Genomic DNA, 23289 nt, shown 5'->3' on the forward strand with positions numbered 1-23289 from the left:
GGTGGGGGGTGGGGTGGGGCGGGGGGGGGCCGGCCCCTTCCTGGCTCGGCTCATGAATATGCATAAGGCCCCCTCCCGCCCGCCCCCCGTGCGCGAGTGTGTGTGAGTGTGCGAGAGTGTGAGGAGCCAGCGGAGCCGGAGGAGCCCAGCGGCCGCGGCCCGGGCTCCCTCCCTCCCTCCCGCGGTGCAGCGGCGGCGGCGGCTCCTCCCGCCATGCCCGGGAGCCCGAGCCTGGGCCCACCATGAGCCATGGCCATGTCCGTGAGCGCCGAGGAGGACGACTATGAGGAGCCGGAGCACGACCAGGTCGGCCCCGGGCTGTGGGGGGCAGGCGGCCGCGCAGGGCCGGGCTGGGGCCCCGCTGCCGCCGCCAACAAAGTTTGAGGCGCCCGGCGCGGCCCGGCCCGGGGGCGGAGGGAGGCGGGCGGGTGGGGGTGCCGCGGGGCCGCCCCTGGGGCTCTGCTCTAGAGCTGGGCCTGGGGGAGGGGAGGGGGCGTGTGCGCGGCGGAGAGTGTGCGCGCGGGGAGGAGGCCCGGCCCGAGACAATGTGAGCCCCGCTGGGCACCGCTCCCGAAGTTAGCGATCCCGGGGAGCGCATGCAGCGCCGCCCGGGGGCCGGAGGCACGGAGGCTGGGCCAGGCTGCGCCGCCGAGCGGAACCGAGCGGCCCCGGCACTTCCCCAGCCACCCTTCTCCCCCTGTCAGTCTCGCGGCCGCCGGTCTATCTGTCAGGCTGCAAAGTTGCGCCGGGACCGCGGCCTCCCGCTGTTGGGGGTGGTGGGGTGCGGGGTTCGGCGGTCGTGAGCCCTGACCGGGATTGCCCTGCCCGTACTTTTTCCTTTGGTGGGGAGGGGACAGGACAGGAAGGGGCTCCAGCCTGGGCCACAGGGGGGTGGGGAAGGGGGGGGGGAGATTGAACTCTCTAAGAGAAGCCGAGATGCTCGAAACGTTGGCAGGACTGGTTGCAGGAAACTGACTCCAAGACCGCATTAATTGGCCTTAATTTGATCTATAAGGAAAAACCGTCTCTCTAGGGGCCGAGAGGAGGGAAGTGGGGGGAGGGGAGCCGGCCGGCCAAAGAGAAATGCCTGTAAAACAAAGCCGGGGGTGTATTTACAACTGGAACTGACTTCCAGGATTTCGGCGGGGTGTGTATGTGCAAGTGTATTTTCCTTTCCTGAAACAGATTGGGTTTTAAGGGAGGGGAAGAAAGTTCAGGTTTTATGAAGTAATCTGTAAAATAATATCAGAAACATGTGGTACAGATTATGTCTGTGACTCTAGAGGAGGCATTCGAGTCCTAGACGGGGAAGTAGGCATGGAATTGCCTGGTGATTTTTCAGTTTTTCAGTAAGAACTGCAGCCTTGGGCTGATTGGAGAGAAGATGCTGGCCAGAATGGATGGGGCTCTGATCATGAAAGGCAGGAGAGGAAATGGAATCGTTGTGTATGTAATAGCCACCCTTACCTGCAGAGCAGCGAGCCAGGGTGCCTCTCTAGGTATATAGATCATCTGCCGAGTTTCTTTGGAGTTGGCCTGATGGAGCCACAGGGGCTTATACCCTTCTTATCCATTTGCAGGTCACTGTGGCCACTGGGGCTGGGCCAGAGGGAGGAGTGTCCCTGCCCAGCTTGGAGCCTGCCAACTTTTGACAAGCTGATCATCAAGAGTAGCCCAGAGAGAGATGTGACCAGCTTATTTAGTCAGATGTCTTAATTTTGATGAAAAATGTTGCACCTGTAGCTTTGATTGGCACCTGATTTCAGTGGCAGTGGATTTCATTTCCTTTTATATAAAGTGAGTGGATAAGACCTAGGTGTGCCAGTAAATGTTTAACAACCAACTCTCTAAAACCCATACACTCCCCCTCCTTTTTTTTTTTTTTTTTAAACTCAATCTTCTGTCTTAGTATCAATTTTAAGACAGAAGAGCAGCAAAGACAGGCAATTGGGGTTAAATGACTTGGTCAGGATCACACTATTAGAGTGTTGAGGCCATATTTGTACCCAGGTCCTTCTACTCCTGGTATGGTGCTCTATCCACTGAGCTACCCTTGCTGCTCCAAACATACACACATTTTAAAAAAAACCAACCCATACTTTCTGTCTTAGATTCAATACTAAGTATCAGTTCTAAGGCAGGAGAATGCCAAGGATTGGGCAATTAGCGTTAAGTGACTTGCACAGGGTCACACAGCTAGGAAGAGTCTGATGCCAGATTTGAAGCCAGGATATAAATCCTATATACTTTTGAGTTTAATCTTGATTAATAGCATTTTGTCTCTCATTCTCTTAAGCCTACACAATCAACAAAACAATTCAAGCCATGATTTGTCTTTTTTTTTTTTTTTGAGATGCTAGTGCTTACCCTGAAATTTTAACAATTGAGAGCTTGTTCCCCCTGATTGGACTGAGGCCCCTTCTAGCTCTAAACCTATGACCCTAGTACAGAATTTGATATCAGAGTCAGTCAGTAAACATTTATTAAATATCTACTATGTTCCAGGATACAAAGCAAGGCAAAGGACAGTCCCTTCTCTCAAGGAGCTCAGTCTACTAGGGATATCACCATGAAAACAACTGTGCCTGTGGTGAGATTTATTCAAGATAAATTGTAGGTCAGCAGAGGGAAAGCTCTAGAATTAGGGTGGGAGGCTCACTGCTTACCATGGAAGTTGGGATTTTAGCTGGCCCTGGAAGGAAGCCTGAGAACCACCTCCTGACAGCCAATGAGAATGCCAGGCCTGGGGCACTCTTCTCTTACTCACTACTTATATTTTTAATTAAATCACTCATCCTAGCCGGTGCCTCTGAGAGCTCTTTTGTAAACATGAAGGGATTAGACTAGAGAAGGGGCAGGGACCACATGATAGAGATCTTCAGGTATTTGTTCTTGAACTTTTGTTCTTTTTTCACCTGAAAGGGCTGAACCAGGAGTCAGGAAGAGAGGAAGAAGGACCAGAGAAGCAATAATGTTTAGGGTAGATGTGAGGAAAGACTTCCTGGCAGCCACAGTCATGTAGGCGTGGAATAGGCTGCCTCATATGTGGTATATGGAGCTTGGGGTTAGGAACATCTGGGTTCAAATCCCCACCTCAGGTGTTTAAAAGCTGTATGATGCCTGGCCCAGATCACAACTTCTCTGAGCCTTAGATTCCTTAACTGTAAAAAAAGGATAATAATAGCACAATAATATCACAGGAGGTCGTTTTGAGAGCCTATATGTAAGATGTTTTAAATTACCAGAGAGAGGGGAGCAGCAAGGTAGCTCAGTGGGTAGAGAGCCAGGCCTGGAGTGGGGAGATCCTGGTTTCAAATGTGGCCACAGACATTGCTTGGCTGTGTGACCTTGGCCAAGTCACTTAACTCCCATTGCCTAACCCTTACCACTCTTCTGTCTTAAAAGTTGTTACCAAGACAAAAACTAAGGGTTATTAAATAAGAAAATAAATTGTTAGCGAGGCATATGTCCTAGTGGTTACAAGATTAGGTTAGGGGTCAGAAAAACCTGGTTTCAAGAAGGATTCCTTGCTCAAGATGTGACTTTAGGCCTCATTTTGTCACTTACTTTGCTGGGTTTCTGGGAAGATGTTAAAATCAAAATCATACATAGACCTAGCATTAGAAAGACTATCTGAAGTCATCTAGTTCAAATCCTTCATTTTCCAGATGAGTAAACTGAGGCCGAGAAAAGTTTGAAGTTTGGGGGGGCCAAGGTTTCAGAGCTAGCAAGAAGCAAAGGGACAATTCTTGTCTATGTCTTGTGCCTTAAAAGATTGCGTGTGGGGGAGGGGGGGCGGCAGCTGGGTGGCTCAATGGATGGAGAGCCAGGCCTAGAGATGGAAGGTCCTGGGTTCAAAACTGGCCTCAGATACTTCCTAGCTGTGTGACCCTGGGCAAGTCACTTAACCTCCTTTGCACAGACCTTACTGCTCTTCTGTCTTGGAACCAATATACAGTATTGATTCTAAGCTGGAAGGTAAGGGGGGTGGGGCAGGAGAGATTGTGGTTAAAGAGTGCTGTGTGGTCATGAGCTTCCCATTGGGAAAGTATAGAGAGAATTCTCAATGGGTTGGGGCTTGGCTGAGTGATAGACCCCATCTAGGGCAGCAGGATTGGGCTAGATGTTGAGCCATCCCATAGGTGGCCTGGGTTCCTCCTCTTCTGGAGGTCTTCAGGCTGAGGTGGGGGAAGGCCCAGAAGAGCATCCCTGGGCCTCTGAAAGCAGGTGAGGTGTGAGATGCTCAAGTTTGAGGGGGCTCTTGGGTTCTTTTGCATTTGTTTACTGCCTGATGGCGGTGCAGAAAACACCAGAGCCATGATGGTGCTGTGAGATGCATTTTCCTAAGAATGGACAGGGGCAGCTGGGTGTCTTGGTGGATAGAGAGCCAGACCTGGAGATGGGAGGTCCTGGGTTCAAAAGTGGCCTCAGACACTTCCCAGGGCAAGTTACTTCACCTCCATTGCCTTGGAACCATTCTAAGACAGAAAGTAAGGGTTTAAAAAAGAATGGTCATACTGGCCCAGGTGTTCTTCTTTTCCCCTGTACTTGGAATTTCATTGGTCCATTTCCTCTGAATGAGGAAACTCCCCCCTATCAATGCAGATAGACATAGCTGCTCTGAAATTTAGTTTGTGAATGGGTCAGAGGTAGGACTCAAACCTACATCTTCCTAGAAAAGGTATGCGGGCTCTTTAGCCACAATGTCTCTGCATCCCTTATAATCATAGTAGCAGGCATTCATATAACACTTTAAAGTTTGCAAAGCAATTTGCAGGCCATATGGAGTTTGAGACTCATAACAGTCCCAACAGCTAAACTCCCATTTTACAGGTGAGAAAACCAAGCCTCCTAGGGGTCAAATGACTTGCCCTTTGTCCTGGGGCTAGTAGCACCTGTTCTGTTTGAAGTCTGAACCCTCAGGCTTCTTGGCTGCTGGCCCACTAGGTTCTCCTCTTTCTCCTGCTTGTTTTGCTCCTTGCTGCCCCTCAAGCCTTTAGTCATCCTAGTGAGTCTCCAGGAACTTCTTTGCACCCCAGCAGTTCTCCAGTCCCATTCCAGCTTGGAAAGGAAGACTCTTAACAGGACCTCTTGAGCAGTGGTTCAGCCTCTGGAGCCCTTTTAGCAGGCATCTTTAGATGGGGGAGGCCAAGGGAGGTCAAAGATGGGGATGTTCTCTCCCTCCCCAACTTCCCCCCTCCACACACATGAGCTTTTCTTGCTTTAATGTGTTGTGGTCACCACCATAGAACAGCAGGTTTTTCCAAATGGTCATCGCCATGCCTTTCGACTCAACAAGGGCTCCTCTTTCCCCTCTCTCTGTCCTTTCCAGCCTGGGGCCTCCTCTGTGGAGCAGCAGCAAACTGGGACAAGCTAGGTATGGCCTTCACTCTTGGAAGAGAGATCAAAGGATCAACCAGGCAGTCAACAAATATTTATAAAAAGGTTCCAGGCCCTGGGAAGCCCCTGCCCTTGAGGAGTTACATTCTTTTTTTTCCAATGCACTTTTTTTATTTTATTTTTTTATTTTTTTTATTAGACATTTATTAATATTCGTTTTTTAATCTGTTTACATACTTTATGCCCCTACTTTCCCCTTCACCCCCTGCTCTCCCCCCACCCATGGCCAATGCACATTTCCACTGGTTGTAACATGTGTCCTTGTTCAGGGTCTATTTCCCATTCATGTCCGCCTCAGCCCATGCATTCAAGCAATTGTTTATCTTATATGTTTCCTCTCCTGCAGTCCTTCCTCTGAATGTAGGTAGCATCTTTACCATAAATCCCTCAGAGCTGTCCTGTGTCATTGTAGTGCTGCTGGTGCAGGAGCCCATTACATTTGATTTTACCATAGTATATCAGTCTCTGTGTACAATGTTCTTCTGGCTCTGCTCCTTTCGCTCTGCATCACTTCCTGGAGGTCTCTCCAATTTGCATGGAATTCCTCCAGTTTATTATTCCTTTTAGCACAATAGTATTCCATCACCCGCATATACCACAATTGAGGAATTACATTCTAAAAGGGAAAAGACTTCTGTCTTCCCTGGATAGAACGAGGATTTATTTGCTCTCTGTCCCTTTAGATCAGTGGTTCCCAAACTTTTTTGGCCTACTGCCCCCTTTCCAGAAAAAATATTACTTAGTCCCCTGGAAATTAATTTTTTTAAATTTTAATAGCAATTAATAGGAAAGATAAATGCACCTGTGGCCATCACCATCTCCCTGGACCGCTGTAGCACCCACTAGGGGGCGGTGGCGCCCACTCTGGGAATCACTACTTTAGACAGAGAGCTCCTTGAGACCAGCAATTGTTTTTTTTTGTTTGTTTGTTTTTTGTTTGTTTTTTTTTAAATTTTTTTTTAAACCCTTACCTTCCATCTTAGAGTCAATACTGTGTACTGGCTCCAAGGGAGAAGAGTGGTATGGGCTAGGCAATGGGGGTCAAGTGACTTGCCCAGGGTCACACAGCTGGGAAGTGTCTGAGGTCAGATTTGAACCTAGGACCTCCCATCTCTAGGTCTGGCTCTCAATCCACTGAGCCACCCAGCTGCCCCCGAGACCAGCAATTGTTTTTGCCTTTCTTTGGAACCCTAGTGCCCCTCCAGTGTCCGGCCCACAGGGGACTGGCCTAGCCTGACCTGGGGTCTCTCCTCAAAAGGAAGTATAATGTTATGGAAAGAAAGGTAGATATGGAATATCTGGATAACCTGCCATTTAAAACCACCTTCATGACAGAAGGCCACTCACTGGTAATAGAGCTGATGTTCCTATAGCATCTCAGTATTTACAAAGCACCCTACTCCTGTCTTGTTTGGAAGGTGACTTGGGGATGGAGTCCTTTTCACCCCCCTTTTACATATGAGGAAATTTGAGGTCAGTAGGTAGGTTGAGTCACACTGGAGTGTCAGAGGTAGGATTTGAACCCACCTCTTCTTGACTTGTCTGTGACTTGGCCAAGTCTTGACCTCCATCCAAGACCCATCTGAGGAGCTGCCTTCTTTCTTCTTGAAGCCTTCCCCCGTTTCGGGGAGCACTTTGCCTGCCTGGGCTCCTTGGCACGTATTTGATCTGTCTCAGTTCCTTGGGTCCCTGCCGGCATTGGATGAATGGTGAGCCCTTGGAGAGCGCGCGTGTCTGTGTGTGTGTCCGTGTCCGTGTCCCTGGCCCTGAGGGGCGCCTTGGAGCCCTGCCCTGGCTGGGCGCTTCACGAGGGAATTGGAGTGTGTGCCTGTGGAGCTCCCCTGGAACCTGCGTGCCGCCACACTGACCTCACTGCCCTTTTTGATGGTGTAACTACAGCCAGCAGGTGGGTCAGTGTCAGGCTGTGAGTATTGAGATCTCCACAAAGGATTTGTCAGACTTGTCAGATGTGCAGAGAAAAAGCCCAGGCGGGGAGGTCAGGTGACTTGTGCAAAGTCACACAGTATCTGTCACATGACAGCTCAGAAAACTAAATGGCTAGATGGTAAGATTTGGGAGGAGATAAAGGCCCAGAGCCCAGGAGCCATCATTCCAGAATCAGTTTAGAGGGAGGCTCTGGTGGACGCCCCAGGTGCCTCCTTTCTTGGATTCGCTTCTTCCTTGACCCCAGGCTATTCCCAGGACTTGGATGGAGGCACTCATGGCACTTCTATGGCCCGAGCCTCTGGCCCAGCCCAGGAAGCCCAGGTTTAGAACATTTCCCAATGAATCCCAGATTCAAGCCTGGAAAAGTATGCAGAAGGGCTCTAGGTTTTATTGGACTATGGCCTCCCTTTGGGTGGCTCTGCTGAGCGCAGACAGCCGTGTGAGGAGGATCGGGGCGTGCGCCTGGGAGCTCTGGGCGTCCAGACCAGGGCAGGAAGGAAGGTGGTGGGGTTGTCTGGGACTGCTGGCGCTAGAATGGAAACGAGGCTAAGTCCAGAGTCCGAGGCCCGGCTTCAGTTCTCCCTGATGATGCTTCCTGGCTGTGGCTCTGCCTCTGTACAGTGAGGGAGGGGGTTGGACTGGGCAGCCTTTGGGGGCGCTGAGATCTAGAGCTCCAAGCCTGTGAATGAAGAAGTGAGGCGCCATTTTAAGCATTTTCTGCAGGGATGAGACTCACAGAAAGAAGTCAGTCCCTGCCCTCCAAGAGCTCAAATTCCAATGGGGAAGGGAGTGCAGATGGGGGGCTCATAACTCCTGCGACCCATTGTATGGCCCCTTCCGGACCTTCAGCTTGGAGCAGAGAAACCTCAAAGGTAATACAGCTCAAAAGCAGTGTAGGGAGAGCCCTGGGTTCAAATCCTGCCTCTAACATGCAACAGTCATTTAACCTCATCTGTGAAACAGAGATAACACTGCCTGTGGTTTATCAGGTATTTGAGGAACTGGGGGTGGTGTCCTGTGTATGTGTCTGTGTATGTGGAGTTTTTACAAACTTAAACATTCTGCATAAATATCAAGTGATATTATTCTAGTGTTTGTTGAGTTACTTGTTCTATTTGGCCCCTAGGGGAGCTAGGTTCAAATATGGACTCAGACACTAACTGAGTGACCCTGGACAAGTCACTGAACCCTGTTTGCCTCAGTTTCCTCTTCTGTAAAATGAGTTGGAGAAGGAAATGGCAAACCACTCCAGGGTCCCTGCCAAGAAAACCCTAAATGGGGTCAGGGAGAGTGGGACAGGGCTGAGTAACAAAGAGGGCAGAACCAGGAACAGCCATGGGAAGGAAGTTTCAAAGAATCTGATTTAGACGTGATGTAGTGGGAGCTGCCCCTCCCTGAAGGTCTTCCAGCAGAGGCATGGATAAGCTTTGGAGAGTCCCAAACACCTGAGGCAGGAAGCCCTCCACTGATGAGATCGAATCCTCACTATTTGGATTCCTAATTATGTCATGTGTTGTATAAATGAAATTAACTCTAGCCCATTCATAGTAAAAAAATCTACTTACCCTAGGCGTCTAAATTATCTCCATTCCCCCTGAGGGAGGTGGGGATGATGTAATATATTAGTTTAGTTCGTTGGAAATAATGTGGTGTGGATTCAAACAATGGGACCACTTAGAGGAGAATTCCTTGGTGCTAATCAGGATCCAGTTGCCATGAAAAGGCAGTATAGAGTGGATCAAATGTTTCCCCTGGAGTCAGGAAGGCCTAGTTCAGATCCTGCCTCTGATCCTTATTAGCTGTGGGGAAGTCACTTAACCTCAGTTTCCTCACCTGTAAAAGGGGGGTTTATCATTGTACAACCTCCCAGTGTGGTGGTGAGATTCACATGAAGGGCTCATGGCAGACTCCAAATGGCGGTAGAATCTTCTTATTCCTTATGAAGATACAGAGTCTAGGGGACTGTGCAGAACCTCTTAATATGGTATTTCCTCTAGAACTCTAGGCTGGATTTGGGGTCCTTTGAATCATTATGGTCCCAGATGCTCCCCCACAATTGAAGTGCACATGAAAGTCACAGGTTTTGAAGGACTCTTGAACTTCGTTAAGTAATTAAGCCTAATAAACACCAGACAGTCCCTAAACATTATTAAGCACCTACCACAAGCCAGCCATTGGTTCACTCTGTAGCCTTGGACTTATCCCTTCCCTTTCCTGGGCTTCTAGTCAGCCAGCATATATTAAGCACCTACTATGTGCAAAAAGAGGCAAAAGACAATTAGTCCCTGACTTAAAGGAGTTTACAATTTTCTGGGGAAGATCATGTGCAAACAAATCCGCAAAGCAAGTTATATACAGGATAGATAGGAAATAATTACAAGAAGGAATATGCTGGTATTAAGAGGGGTTGGGGAAGGCTTCCTCTAGGAGGGGAGATTCTAACCAGGAATTGAGAGAGGTTCAGGAGCTAAGGAAAGAAAGCATTCCAGGCATGGGGAAGAGCCAGGGAAAACACTTGTGGAGAATCTTGTTAATGGAATAGTCAGGAGGCAGAGTTGGGATTCCACTCTCTACCTCTGAGTTAAAAAAATCTAAGAAGTTGTGGACAGCTGGGTAGCTCAGTGGATGGAGAGCCAAGCCTAGAGACAGGAGGTCCTGGGTTCAAACTTGACCTCAGACACTTCCCAGCTGTGTGACCCTGGGCAAGTCACTTAACTTCCAATGCCCACCCTTACCACTCTTGCCTTGGAACCAATACACAGTATTGATTCTAAGACAGTAAGGAATTCAAAACAAAACAAAAACAAGTTGGTTAGTATCATTTCTTTTCAGTGATCCACCAATTTTCTCATTTGGGACTTCATCTGTCTTCCTCATTTACTTCCTGGAATATGCTCTGCCCTTGGGTTCTGAGTGTCTGTCCATCCTAGGGTAGGATGAGCGACTAGGTTTGGCGGAAGGTCCTATAGTCATGGAACGAGGATGATTTGGTGAAAATGGACAGTTTTCTGCCCACTTTTGTCTCAGGCTTGGGCTACTGCTGGTACTGTTCTGTAAGAGAGAAGTTCTCCACCGGCCCAGGGTCTGGGCCTGATCTTGGAAATCTTTGGAAGCTCTATTTCTTCCATTTGATAGCCTTTGGCTGTGACAGCTTGGCTGTTAGTGATTTGATCAGGGAGGGCAAGATGCAGACTCCAGAGGTTGGGATGCTGTGCAGCTTTGCCTGGGAGGCTGGGGAGAAGAGAACTGAATGCCCTGGGTGTCAGGCCCACCATCACATTCTGTAAGATGCTGCCAACAGTCTGGAGGTGTTGGGGTGAGAAGAATGGGAGGGGGGAAGGAAAGAGGAGTAGAAGTGAAGAGCACCTGTTAATGTACCTCTTCTGAACCCCAGGGCCCTTTCCCTTACCCCAGGAGTGAAGGAGCCTCCTCCCACCTGGAATTACTTTGCATTTGTTTTGTACATAGGGTGTGAACAGTTTTATCCCCCCAGGAAAATGGAAACTCCCAGAAGACCTGGACCTTCTTGATTTTATATAATCCCTATCCCCAGGGGAGGGATAGAGAACCTTTTGTTTGGCCCCAAAGGGCACAACCTAGAGCTGAAAAGTTTCACTTTTTGATTTTGTGTCCTTATTCCCTAGTACAATGACCTGACTTCTAGCAGGTGCCTCATAAATGTTGATCGATTGGTTGTATCTTCCACATGGCCACTCCTCCTCCCCCCAAATTATACTAATGACAGACTTCAACATCATATTAACAACACATTCAGAAGAAAGCTCTAAATCTTTTTTGACTAGAGACATGGCAAATTAGAACAACAGTGAAGTACCATCTCCCGCCTATCAGATTGGCTGGCATGACAGAAGGGGAATGGGGACACGAATGCCCTGTTGGTAAAACTGAACTGATCCAACCATTTTGGAGAGCAATCTGGAATTATGCCCAAAGAGTTACTATTTTAAGTCTCCCTCTGTGATCAGGGAAAAGGAAAAAGAACCTTTATGTTCCAAAGTATGGATGCCATTGAGGTGGCAAAGAGGCGAATATTGAGGGCTAGCCCATCCCTTGGGGAATGGTGGAACCATGACGTGAGGAAATGAAGAACAGGACGGTTTTAGAAAAACATGGAAAGACTTACCTGAAATAATGCAGAGGGAAAGAGCAGAACCAAGAGAGCATCGCATACAGTAACAGCGATATTGCTCAAAGGGTAACTGAATGATGAAGCTATTCCGAGTATTGTAGACTAGGAAGGAAGACAGTGGCCACCTCCAGGGGCAGAATTGATAAATGCAAGTATGTGTTGTGTAGCTTCACATATATGTCTGTGCCTGGGAGGGAAATAGCCAGCTCAGAACTCAAGTGTAACAAAAATATATTTTCTAAAATCACATTGGAAGGTTTACAAAAGATTTTTTGTACATTTATCTCATTTAATCCTCACAACAATTGAACTGGATAAGGACAGCAGGTATTATCTCCATTTTATAGATGAGGAAACTGGAGGTAAGGGAGAAGAAATGACTTGCACAGGGTCACACAGCTTATTAATATTTATTTAAAACCCTAAATTCCTGACTTAGTAACACTCTTAAGACAGGAGAGTAAGGGCAGTGATGGGCAACCTTTTGAGCTTGGTGTGTCAAAATTCGCCAAAAAACCAAGCATAACTCGGGTGGTGTGTCACTTTGAGGAAAAAAACCCATAATCTCATGATATTTATAGTTTAAAAAACAAAAATGCATAATTGTAATATATAACTATTTAATAAACCAAAATAGGTAAGTTAACATAGGTAGAATTGTCCTCTAGAGGGCACAGAGTGTCTATACTACCCTACAGCAAATGTTTCATCCTCAGCATGCGGCCCCAAACTTCCCTGTATGTGTGTCATCAAAAATGGTTACGCATGTCAGCATAGGTTTGCCATCACTGGGCTAGGCAAACAAAGTTAAATGACTTGCCCAGCGTCATACAGTTAGGAAGTGTCTGAGGTCAATTTTGCAGGTCTCCTGGAATCCACATCAACTCAGAGGGAGGAGTGGAATCAGTGTGCTCTAATGGAAAGCTGGATTTCAGATGATGGGACCGTAGATTTAAAGCTGGCAAGGATTGTCCAGACCATCTCTGTTTCTTGGTGCAAGTGAAGGGGCTGGTGGTATCAGAGGTGACATTTGAGCCCATCATATGGTGTTGAAAGGATTGTTGGCCATACCTGGTGGAACCTGGTGGCTCCCAAAGCCATTTCTTTCTACTGTGCCATGTTGGCCTACAGAAGTAGAGGCGAGCCTGCTTCTGAACTCTGCCACCAATATTTAAGTAGGGGGGACGGTGCAAGTGCCCCATATCCCCTCACAAGATGATCACAAGTTTCAGATGTCCGAAAGGGGCTCTATAAATGTCATCTCCCAGATTAGAGATGATGCTACCAACTGACCTTCATGCCAACAAGTGCTTCAGGTGCAACAAGTTCCATGCTCCAGAGCATTGGGCCTGGGACCAAGACAGTTATGGCTAAGAGATAAATCACACACACTCTCCCTCTATCCCTAGGGTGTGTGTGTGTGTTTGCATAATAAGACATTATTATGTTTGGACAAATTTTTGATCTTCCATGTAATTAGAATCTTTTTTTTTTTTTTTAAATTAAAAACCCTTACCTTCCCCCTTAGAATCAATACTGTGTGTTGGTTCCAAGGTAGAAGACTAGTAAGAACTAGGCAATGGGGGGGTCAAGTGACTTGCCCAGAGTCACACAGATAGGAAGTGTCTGAGGCCACATTTGAACCCAGGACCTCCCATCTCTGGGCCTGACTCTCAATCCACTGAGCCACCCAGCTGCTCCCAATTACAATCTTTTAGAGTTAGGAAATGAGTTGGTAACTCCCCTACTTAGAAATATTCCTTGGCTCCCTATTTTCTCTGAGATAAAGTATCATCTCTTAGTGTGGCCCCTGAAGCCGTCCACGCTGTGATTCCCAGCCCTTTCCAGGCCCTTCTGGTGGCCTCTTCCCTGTGTCATTCCAGACTCTCCTGCTTCTTGCCTCTTAGGGTCCTGGAAATTTCTTCAAGGCACTCTTCAGTTACCTCCTCCTACATAGACCTTTCCTGATATTCTGGTTCAAAGATGCTGCCCCTTTGGAATGACTATTATTCCATATAGCCCTGGTGTTCATCTGTTGGGGTAGAGCTTGTCTTCTCTCCCCATTACTTGCAAGTGGGGTAGAAACTCCAAGAGAAAGGGGACTGTTTTGCTTTTGTCTCAGTGTGTCCAGTCCCTGCATGAAGTGAATAAGTGTTGGCACTGAATTGAGGAAGCCTGTGGTGTTTGGGAGATGGCTTTCTGGCCGCCTCAGAATGTCCCTGTGCCACGTTTTGCCAAGAACCACCAGCATTCCACCTTCGTATATGAATGAGGGGCTCGTTTGGGGAAAGAGAGAAAGCTCACATCTGGAGACAGGGAGTCAGGAAAGGTGCTGTTAGATGAGTTGAGGCCTGAGGAAAGCCAAGAGAGGAGGGAATGTGCTACTTGTGCCCAGCCCAGGGGGCAGGAAGCAGTTGCTGGGTTGCCTGGAAAGCACTCGAGGACCTGGGGTGCCTGGGTTCCTGGCCAAGCCACTTATCCCCAGATCTCCGTCTCCTCGCCAGCAATATGGGAGCATTGCACTAAGGTCTCTGATAGCCCCACTTTTCCATGGTGAGATTTGGGAGGTTTTTTGAGGGGTTTATCATCCTCCAGTTGTTCCAGTTGTGTCTGATTCTTCATGACCCCATATGGGGTTTTCTTGGCAGAGATACTGGAATGGTTTGCTCTTTGCTGCTTCAGCTAATTTGACAGATGAGGAAACTGAGGCAAACAGTTAAGTGACTTGTCCAGGGTCACCCAGCTAGTAATAGTAAGGGTGTGCCGCCAGATTTGAATTCAGGAAGATAAGTGTTCCCTGATGCTGGGCCCCACACTCTATCCCATGTACCACCCAGACCAGGAATATTGTATTGGTTTGATTGAGATCTGACCCTAGAAAGGGCCCTTCAAGTTGTCACGTCCACCCCATCACCCCATAGGAGCCTGGTGCCCAGCAAGATGAGTGCTTTGTCCAAGGTGATTGTGAGAGTAGAGATTCAGTGTGGGATTTGAATTCAGGACCTTAAACCTGAGCCAGGGTCTGTCTGGGCACTTTGGAGAGCCAGCAGATGGTGCCTGGATGAGGCTCATGATGCCAGACTTGGGCTCAGCGCATTTTCTTTTAAGCCTTTCACATGTTGGGATTTGTTTTTTATCCAGCCCGGCTGTCCCCTGTGCTGGAGTGCCCTGCCCACTTCCACTTCCTTCCATCCCTGGTTTCCCCCTCCCACCTTTCAGCCCTTTTCCCTAATTCTGTCATTCTGTCTCTACTTCTCTGTGGACCGCCGGTCTCCCTGTTGGAGTGGCAGGCGCTGTTTTCCACAGTGCCTGGCACATTGTGGGAGTGTAATAAATGCTTGTTGCTTGCCTTGGAGACATCCCAAATGGAATGGGCTTCCTTGGGCTGTGGCAGAGGCTGTTGATGGGATTCTTTTTGGGGCCTGGGCCCTTCCCAGAGCTAAGGGGCTGTGTTCTGGGGCTAAGAGCCCTGAGTGTTCTGTCTCTAGCTGTGAGACTGCTCATTGGGATCGATGGAGATGCTAGGATACAGGAGTACGGGCCAGATTGCTGGAACTGGAGTCAGGGAGGCTTAATTTCCACCTTGGACAAGTCACTTCAACTCTCTGGGCTCTGTTTCCTCCTCTATAAAATGAGGAAGGGTTAGACTTAGTGGCCTCTGAAGTCCTAGCTCCAAATCCACAATTCTGTGGTGATCCACCAAGGAGTTCCATTCACCATTCCTTTTTTGCCCCAAACGTCTACTTGTCCAATTATTTTCCAGTTTTGTCTGACTCTTTGTGACCCCATTGGGGATCTTCTCCAGCTCATCTTACAGATGAGGAAACTGAGGCAAACGGTGAAGTGACATGCCCAGGGTCACACAGCCATTAAGTGTTTGCGGCTGGATTTGAACTCGGATACTCCTGATTCTAGGCCTGTCATTCCATCTACTTTACCACCTACCTGCCCTAATGTCTTATCAATCTGTTGGGTTTGTAATGGATCCCTTAGCCTCCTGCTGTTGGCTCTGAGGCCTAAAGAGATGTTTATGACTTCCTGGAATAGTACGACGTGGGCCTGACATCTGCGTCCGGATGATGCGGACTGGCCTCAGGAAGAGGCACATTTCAGGCTTGGTGTGAAGAAAACCTTCCCAGTATTTAGAACAATCTCAAGGCAGGGTGCTTGGGAACGTGGCCCAGTGCCCTCAGTGGGTATATTGTAGAGGAGATTGTAGTTCCAAAGGAGCTGAGCTAGATGGCTGCTGAGCCCCTTTCCAGCTGGGAAGAGGCTGAAAATTTGGCCCCAGGGCCTGAGAGTTCATTGGCTACTTGGTGCTCAACCTTGTAAAGACCGGTTTGCTTTTTTTTTAAACTGCTTGCAGTAGGGAGGGGTCTTCTTAGTATCTCCTTTTCCTTTTTATCTAAATCATTATAAGGATAACAGTATCAGTCTCCTGGGTCTAGAGCTGGCTGGACCGATCTGGTCCAGCTCCTCCCTGGGAAGAATGGTTAAGTATCAGAAAGATGATTGGTTGTTTTTAATTCAATTTTATTTTAGCTTCAGGTCCTCACTTTCCCTGCCACCCCTTCCACCCCACCAGTATTTAGTAAACTCCTGTAGACCTCTGTAGGTCTAGTATGCTGTATCATTTGGATTCGCACAGTTTAATAGCTTTTCTGGGTGTAGTTCCACATTTCTTTCCAGAAAGGTTGGACTAGATCACAGTTCCATTAGGGTACCTCTTTTCCTTTAGCCCTGCCAGCATTTGTTGGCTAGTCTCTGATGGGTATGAGGCCGTACCTCAGAGTTGTTTTAATCTGTATGCCTAATTATTAGCGATTTAGAGCATTGGGGACTGGGAGTAGGAGATGGAATTTCACATAGGAAGAAAGAGCTGGCAGATCAGTATGACTGGTACTTGAGGTGCCAGAATGCAGAGAGATGTTGAATGAGCCTGGAAAGGTCTGTGGGAGCCTGGTGATTGTGGAAGGTCATGCTAAGGAGTTAATTTAAGATCCTAGTGGGGTAAGAGGGAGCCATGGCAGGTTCCTAAGTATTGTAGAGGGAATTCTTGTTTAGGTAAGAGCTGGCCTTTGATGGCTTGCTTCTAAGGTCTATTCCAACTCTGCTATGCTGGGCTCAGAGGACCCAAGTTCGTGTCATCCAACTCACAGGGAGCCTCCAGCTTGCCAGCCCTTCCCAGAGTTCCAGCTCTGTCACTTCTCCAGCCTCCTTGGATCTCAAGCTTGCTTCCTCCCTTGTAGAAGGAGAAGGTTGGACTGGATGGCCACATCTGTGAACGGAGGATGCGAAGATGGCACCAGCCAAAAGCCTTCTGCTGTCTCCCACAGTCCCTTGGGGGGGTTGTTTATATCTGGCGGCTTTTGGTTTCATTTGTGTTTCTGATGAAAACAATGGTTGGAGGAAGAGAGGGCAGGATGCTGTTGAGTGAAGAAGTCTGTGGGCCTCTGGCCTACGTCTTCCTCTAGGCTGTCAGAATGACTAGCTGGGGTGCCATCATGAAATTGGGCCTGGGGGGGCAGAGTCTGGATCTCAGGGTCCATTTCCTGGCCTGCTCTGGCCTGTTGGCTATTTCCCTTTCTGCTGACCCTTCTCTACCATGCCTTTTCTGACAGGGGCCCTCCCTCCTCTCATCCTTCCCCTTCCAGGCGATGCTTCTACCTCCAAACTACAGACTGATGCCAGGGCCAAGGGAGGGTTCCAGCAGCATCTGGTGTGGAGAGGGCACCGGACTGGAAGTCAGGAGGACCTGGGTTCAAATCTCACTTTAGTATCCTCAGCTATAAAATGAGGGGATTGTCTCTTTGAGCTTTAAATCTATGATCCTGACTATGATGCTCTAGGAATGTATTTTCTACCAGTCAGTTTATTAAGCCCCTACTCTGTGCCAGGCATTGTACTGGGGCTGCAAAAACAGTCGCTGCCCTAGGAGGGTAGCTTAGAGTCTACTGGAGACATCAGGCACACTGAGATGCTCCCCAGATTAATATCCAGGGCTTGTGCTTGGGGAGATGGTGTGAGCCGGTGCTTGGAATAGACCCTTTCCCAAGGCAGGGAGATGGAGCAGGCACAGAATCTGGCTCTTCTGTCCCCAGCCTTGGCGTGAGGATCTCTGGTCAAGGGGGATCCACAGCCTTGCCAGTGTGACAGACTGGGCCCTGGTGGATGGAACCTTGGACCACAACGTGTGGGGATAGATGGGTGGATGGATTGGGGAAAGTGTCAAGAAATAGAAAGCTCTCCAGAGCATTTTACCTCCAGGCATGTTTTCTAGAAATTGCGTGACACGTGGGCCCTGTGTCTATGGTTCAGTCACTGTTTATTTTTTTCTTTTTTTCCTACTAAAAGTCATTTTGATGTTTTAATGAAGAATAGGTGGCATGATCTAGTGGCCCACCAGGAGTCAGGAAAGATCTGGATTTGAAGCCTGTGGGACTCAGTTTCCTCATCTGTAAAATGGAGGCATCGGACAGGAAGGCCAACTCTAGAGTTTGAATTCTGTGGTCTTCTGAATAGTCTGAAGGACTAAGGGGTAGCAGGGGGAAGTTGTGGCTTCACCTGGGAAGCCCTGCAGAGCCCTAAAATGCAATCCAGTCAAATGTTTGTCTCCATGGTATATTAGATCTCAGGGTCATGAGGACTGGACTTTGGATTCTACCACAGCCTGTGCCTCAGTTTCCTCCCCTGCAAAATGGAGAGGTCAGGCACAGCAAGCACCCCAAGGTCCCTTCCAGTTCTAAATATTTGATCTTAGAATGGGGGGGTACAGCATTGTGAATTTCAGCCACATGTCAGCAGTGACCCTGACAAGGGAAATATTCATTTTAAATGTGTGTGTGGAGCAGTCTAGCGGAGTAGCCCCAGGCCCCTAGGTTTGGGCCAGGAGGGGTCTTCAAGGCCACAAGGCCAGACCTCTTTTACAGATGAGCAGGCTGGCCCCAGGCTTTCCTGGATTGTCATTGGAGAGGCAGGATTTGCACCAGGTGCTTCTTCTCCTGCTCTCCTATGGTGGATGAGCTCAGGGCAGCGGGGGGGGGGGGGGGAGTGTTGGGGCTTGGTCCCCCCTTTGTGGCTGCAGCTCTCTCAGAGGCAGCCCCTGGACACAGAGAGGACTTCCCCCTCTTCCTCCAGCTGCACAGCGAAGGTGTTTCTGATGTGTGTGGTGGGACAAGAGGGGGGGACTACCCCAGGGGAGGAGGGTCCAGAATTTACAGTGCACCCCTCTGGCTCCTGGGGAAACGTGGTGGCAGATTCTCTTTTCCTAACTCTTTAGCCTTTTGAAGGGTTCTGGGACTAATGTTTAGGCTTTCCATAGGCTGGAAAGATGTACGTTAGAAAAAGTGGCTTCTTATTCACTAAGTAGGAATGGTATAGACTAGCTCGTAGCTGGGCCCCGGCGCGGGGTGAGACAAAGGACGGGTCCAGTTCACCTTTCCCATCATGCTCAGGAGCCCGAGGGGCTGAGGAGCCTCTGGGGGTGCTGGGGGCCGGGTTCAGATCGTGCCTGTGACACTTCACAGCAGGGAGCCCCTGGGCACGAAGGAGCCTTTCCCCGCGTGGTGCCGCGTCTAGGATTTGGTGTCTGGTTGGTTTTTTAATAGGTTTTCAGCAACAGTTTTCACCTTGGGCTGTGCCTCCGAGTTCGAGGAAGCTTGAGGTCTTGTTGGCTGTGATGAGGCGGGGGCTGAGAGGAAAGGCCCCAGGACTGACCCCTCTGCTTCCCTGTCCCAGCGGGGGAGAAGCAGAGGCGCAGAGGATGCCCTGCGTGGCCGGGGGCTCTCCCTGGGACGACGCGGCCGTGGCGCCTTCTCGGGGCAGCTCCTCACCCAGGCACGTTTCTGACGTCTTGCAGAACCGGGCAGTAGGCCGGCCCAAGGGGAAGCTGGGCCCAGCCTCCGCGGTGAAGTTGGCCGCCAACCGGACGACGGCGGGGGCGCGCCGGCGACGGACGAGATGCCGCAAGTGCGAGGCCTGCCTGCGCACCGAGTGTGGCGAGTGTCACTTCTGCAAGGACATGAAGAAATTTGGGGGGCCTGGGCGGATGAAGCAGTCCTGCATCATGAGGCAGTGCATTGCGGTAAGTGCCCGCGGGGCGGCCCGCACTCTTCCCTCTCTTCCTCCCTGGGGCAGGAGCCCGGGGCCGCCCTTGTGGGCACCTTGACCCCAGCATTAGGCTGTGCCACGGAGCCAAGCTCCAGCCTAGGCGTCCTCGGAGGGCCTGCTGACCGCTTGTGTGAGGCCTAAAGACCCAGCTGGCCAAGTCCCGGGGCTCATCCCACCCCGACACCAGATCCTCAGCGCCCGAGCGGCCCACGTCGCGGGCTAGATGTGGGGCGCTCCAGGAGGATCCGCCCTGCCCTAAGCTGGGCGCCCCAACCTTGTTCTCTGGGGGTGTGGGCTGCCAGGTGCTTCATTCCGTCTCCGGATGGGGGAGCCTGCCCGGGAAGCCGACCGCCTGCCCCGAGCCGAGCCGCGGCACCCTGGCAGCCCAGCCCACGTACGTCTCCCGCGATGCCAGTCTCTGCCTTTGCCTCGTTATTCATGCCCTGGTCCCTAGTGGGGTGCGCTGAAAGGCAGCACGTGGCCCCTTTCCCAGCTGACGCCGTCACTAGCCATCCCTCCTCCTGGATCTCCGCCCAGCCTGGCCCTTAGCCGCTTGGAGCTCGCTCGCAACCCTTGAGTGAGAGACTGGCGGGAAGGAAGGCCGCAGAGGAGAGCCAGAGCCCGGGGCCTCCCTTAGGGCACGACGGATGTCTCTCTGGCCCCCCTCCGCCCCCAGCACTCTGGAGCCCTTTTACAGGGATGCCCCTTTGGGGCGTTACCTGCCCCCGGAGAGCCGCGGAACGAGGCAGATGCTAAGTCTGACTTACGGGGCGTTGGTCCCAGATGCGGCCCTTTCAGTACCATCGTGTCCACCTGGCTCGGAGGGAGAGTAGAGACCATCTTCAGAGGGATTCTGGTGCTGAGGTGGGGGTCCGGGGAGCCTGCGTCCCCGTGTCGTCTCCAGCATCAACCCAGCCCGTCTGGGAGAGGGACCCCTGCCTTGCCCGGCTGGGGCAGAGACTCTTCTGTCTTCTTGTCTTTTATCACCCTTCACTCGTGTCCCCGCGGATCCTCTTACCTGGTTTCTGGGGTGGGTTCGCCATCTTCTCCGGTGGGCTAAGGCAGCTTGCCCAGGGTCACACCGCTGGTCGTGCCCAGGTCCCGGGCTCTCTGGCTAGCCGGACGAGATGCCCCAGGAGGCACGGCACGTTCTGAGAGCTTAAGAGGCCGCGTGGCGTATTGAAGAGTTAAGGGGAACCGGCTTGGCCTCTGGCCCCCGACGTCTACTGGCTGTGTGACCCTGAGCAAGTGCCCTGACCTGGGAGCCTCCGTGTCCCCCACCTTTCACACGAAGGGGTCCATTTGAGGGCTCTTCGGAGCCTCACCGTCCTGTGATCTGTCTGCTCATGGGCTCGGCTGACTCCCAGCCTGCGTTTCCGCATCTGCACACAGGACTGTTCATTGGTCCTCCCTGGCCTGCCTAAAACTTGGAGGTGCACATCTGAGGTTGTCCTTCCCTGTCCCGGACAGCAGCCCCTCAGAGCATCCCTCCTTGTCCCCGGCCGTGCTGCTGCTGCCCAGAACCCAGCTCCCAAGGGTGCCCCTCACTCCCTGGGAATCCTTGTTCACTCCCGACGGCTGCCGCCCAGTGAGACTCTGGCCTGGTCTTTGACTGCAACACAGAGGCCTGCCCGCTCGCCTGGGCCAGCCGTTCATGCAGGTTCAGAATCTGAGGCCCACAGAGGCCGACTTGCTCCAAAATCACACGGATTGTTCATGGCAGGGCTGAGATTTGAACCCAACCCCTTGACTCAATCCAGCATCTTGGTTCTGGTGTCCTGTGTAGCTGTACTCACACTTGGCCTTGTGCTCACCCACTAATCTTTCACTAATAAAAATTATGTTCTCAGACCCCTAGATTTCACCATCTGCCTGCTCTGTTCTGCCCTCCCTTTTCTCTTCTCCCCGTGGCCAGGCCCTCCTCCTTTTGTTGTACCTGAATTGGGGTGGCAGCTGTATCATCCCCACCAGAATACGCTCCCTGATCCCCCTGGGCACTGCTCCCTCGCAGGCTGCCTCCTCCAGGAAGCCTGTCTAGATGCGCTCCTCAGGGGCATCTCTTGTCATTCTGTGCCCAGGGTCCCAGCACACCCCCCTCGAAGGCAGGATGAGTGGAGGCCTCGGGGCTTTGCCCAGGGTTGTGGGGGCTTCGTGGGGGCTCGAGCCTCCTCCCTACGGGCAGCTTACAGGGGCCCAGCCGGCCTGGCTCTCGTCCTTGCCCTGGCAGGGGCTGCATGCTCGGGGGGGGGGGGGGCAGAGGCCAGGCCCTGGGCCGCAGGCCCTGACGCCCCGTTCTCTCTCCCCGTGTCACAGCCAGTGCTGCCCCACACCGCCGTGTGTCTGGTGTGTGGAGAGGCGGGGAAGGAAGACACCGTGGAGGAGGAGGAGGGCAAGTTTAACCTCATGCTCATGGAGTGTTCCATTTGCAACGAAATCATCCACCCTGGATGCCTTAAGGTGAGTGAGGGCCCCCCCACGCCACCTGGGCCCGCCGCCAACTTTGCAGCCTGGCCTGAATCACAGCCGCACTACAACTCCCAGAATCCCCTGCGGCTGCCTTCTCACGCTCCTCTGAAGGAAGCAAGAGGCCTCGGCCTAGTTTGCTGAAGGGGATCAGAGCGTCCCAGGGGCCGGGGGAGCTGCGCCTTCTGGAGGTGGGGAGCCCCCAGACCTGCTCAGGAGGGGGTCCCCGAGCCCTGGGAGGCTGGGCCCTCTGGGCCCGCAAGCCTCAGGCACGACGCCTGGGCCTCCAGTTGCTGGGTTTCTCCAGGGGCCCCTGGGCTTTCCTACATCCCTCCGAGGGCTTCAGGGCTGACCTCGGGGTGCCCCGGGGACCCGTGACGTCATCCTGCTGCTCCCCAGCTTAGACACGGGCTGAGGTCAGCTCTTGCAGCAGCTGGCAGGATGCTTTGGCCCCAGCAGGCACCTGCTGCTCCCAGCCCAGGCCGGAGCGGGCATGAGGGTGGCCCCGGAACGAGGCTGCCCGGGGTCGGCTCACATCCGCCTGCTCTTCCTGGGCCCGGCGGACGGGCCTGCGGAGCCTCCCTCGGCCTCGTTCCCTTCGCCCTCAGCGCGGCCTTCTTCCCGAGCAGGTGAAGGAGTCGGATGGCGTGGTCAACGATGAGCTTCCCAACTGCTGGGAGTGTCCGAAGTGCAATCACGCCGGCAAGACGGGGAAAGTGAGTGTGGGTGGCCTGGGCGACGGGGCGGCCCAGGGGACGCTCCCAGTCCGAAGATATAAAGGTTGTTTGTGCTTTTCTCTTTTTGGCGTACAAGCAAAAGCGCGGCCCCGGGTTCAAGTACGCCTCGAACCTGCCCGGCTCGCTACTCAAGGAGCAGAAGATGAACCGGGACAACAAGGAAGGGCCAGACTCGGTCAAACGGAGAGGAGAGTGTGAAGAGGCTGGCCGGCGGAAGTCCGACGAGCACACCAAGAAGGCGCCTGCCGACACCATCCTTCGCCGGAAGTCTGATGAGGTGCACCTGAGGAGGAAGCGGAAATTCGAGAAGCCCCAGGAGATGAACACCCGGAAACGGGTAGGGAGGGGGGCCGGGGTCCTGGCTGCCCGGGGGGGGGGGGGGGGAAGGGGGAGAATTACAGCCAGAAGCCCGGCCCAGGCCACCGCGTTCCTTAGTTCTCTCAGGTGTCCGGTCTGGGTGGTTGTATTGTTGTGGGGGGGGGG

The 23289-nt window shown here is 51.6% G+C and overlaps 1 protein-coding gene across 1 annotated transcript in view; it reads left to right on the plus strand.

The window, feature by feature from the left end:
* Positions 1 to 168: 168 nt before the first annotated feature.
* The window catches only part of LOC123256857 (lysine-specific demethylase 2B-like), a 26222-nt gene continuing 3101 nt past the window's right edge, over positions 169 to 23289 (plus strand). Inside the window, exons 1-5 of the mRNA XM_044685413.1 lie at positions 169 to 306; positions 19356 to 19580; positions 21920 to 22063; positions 22699 to 22785; positions 22883 to 23143. Of these exons, the coding sequence (XP_044541348.1) occupies positions 250 to 306; positions 19356 to 19580; positions 21920 to 22063; positions 22699 to 22785; positions 22883 to 23143 (774 nt within the window). The 5' untranslated portion in view covers positions 169 to 249. The remainder of the gene's footprint in view (positions 307 to 19355; positions 19581 to 21919; positions 22064 to 22698; positions 22786 to 22882; positions 23144 to 23289) is intronic.

Source organism: Gracilinanus agilis, chromosome 1 (assembly GCF_016433145.1).
Source record: "Gracilinanus agilis isolate LMUSP501 chromosome 1, AgileGrace, whole genome shotgun sequence".
In the NCBI taxonomy this organism is placed as follows: Eukaryota; Metazoa; Chordata; class Mammalia; order Didelphimorphia; family Didelphidae; genus Gracilinanus; species Gracilinanus agilis.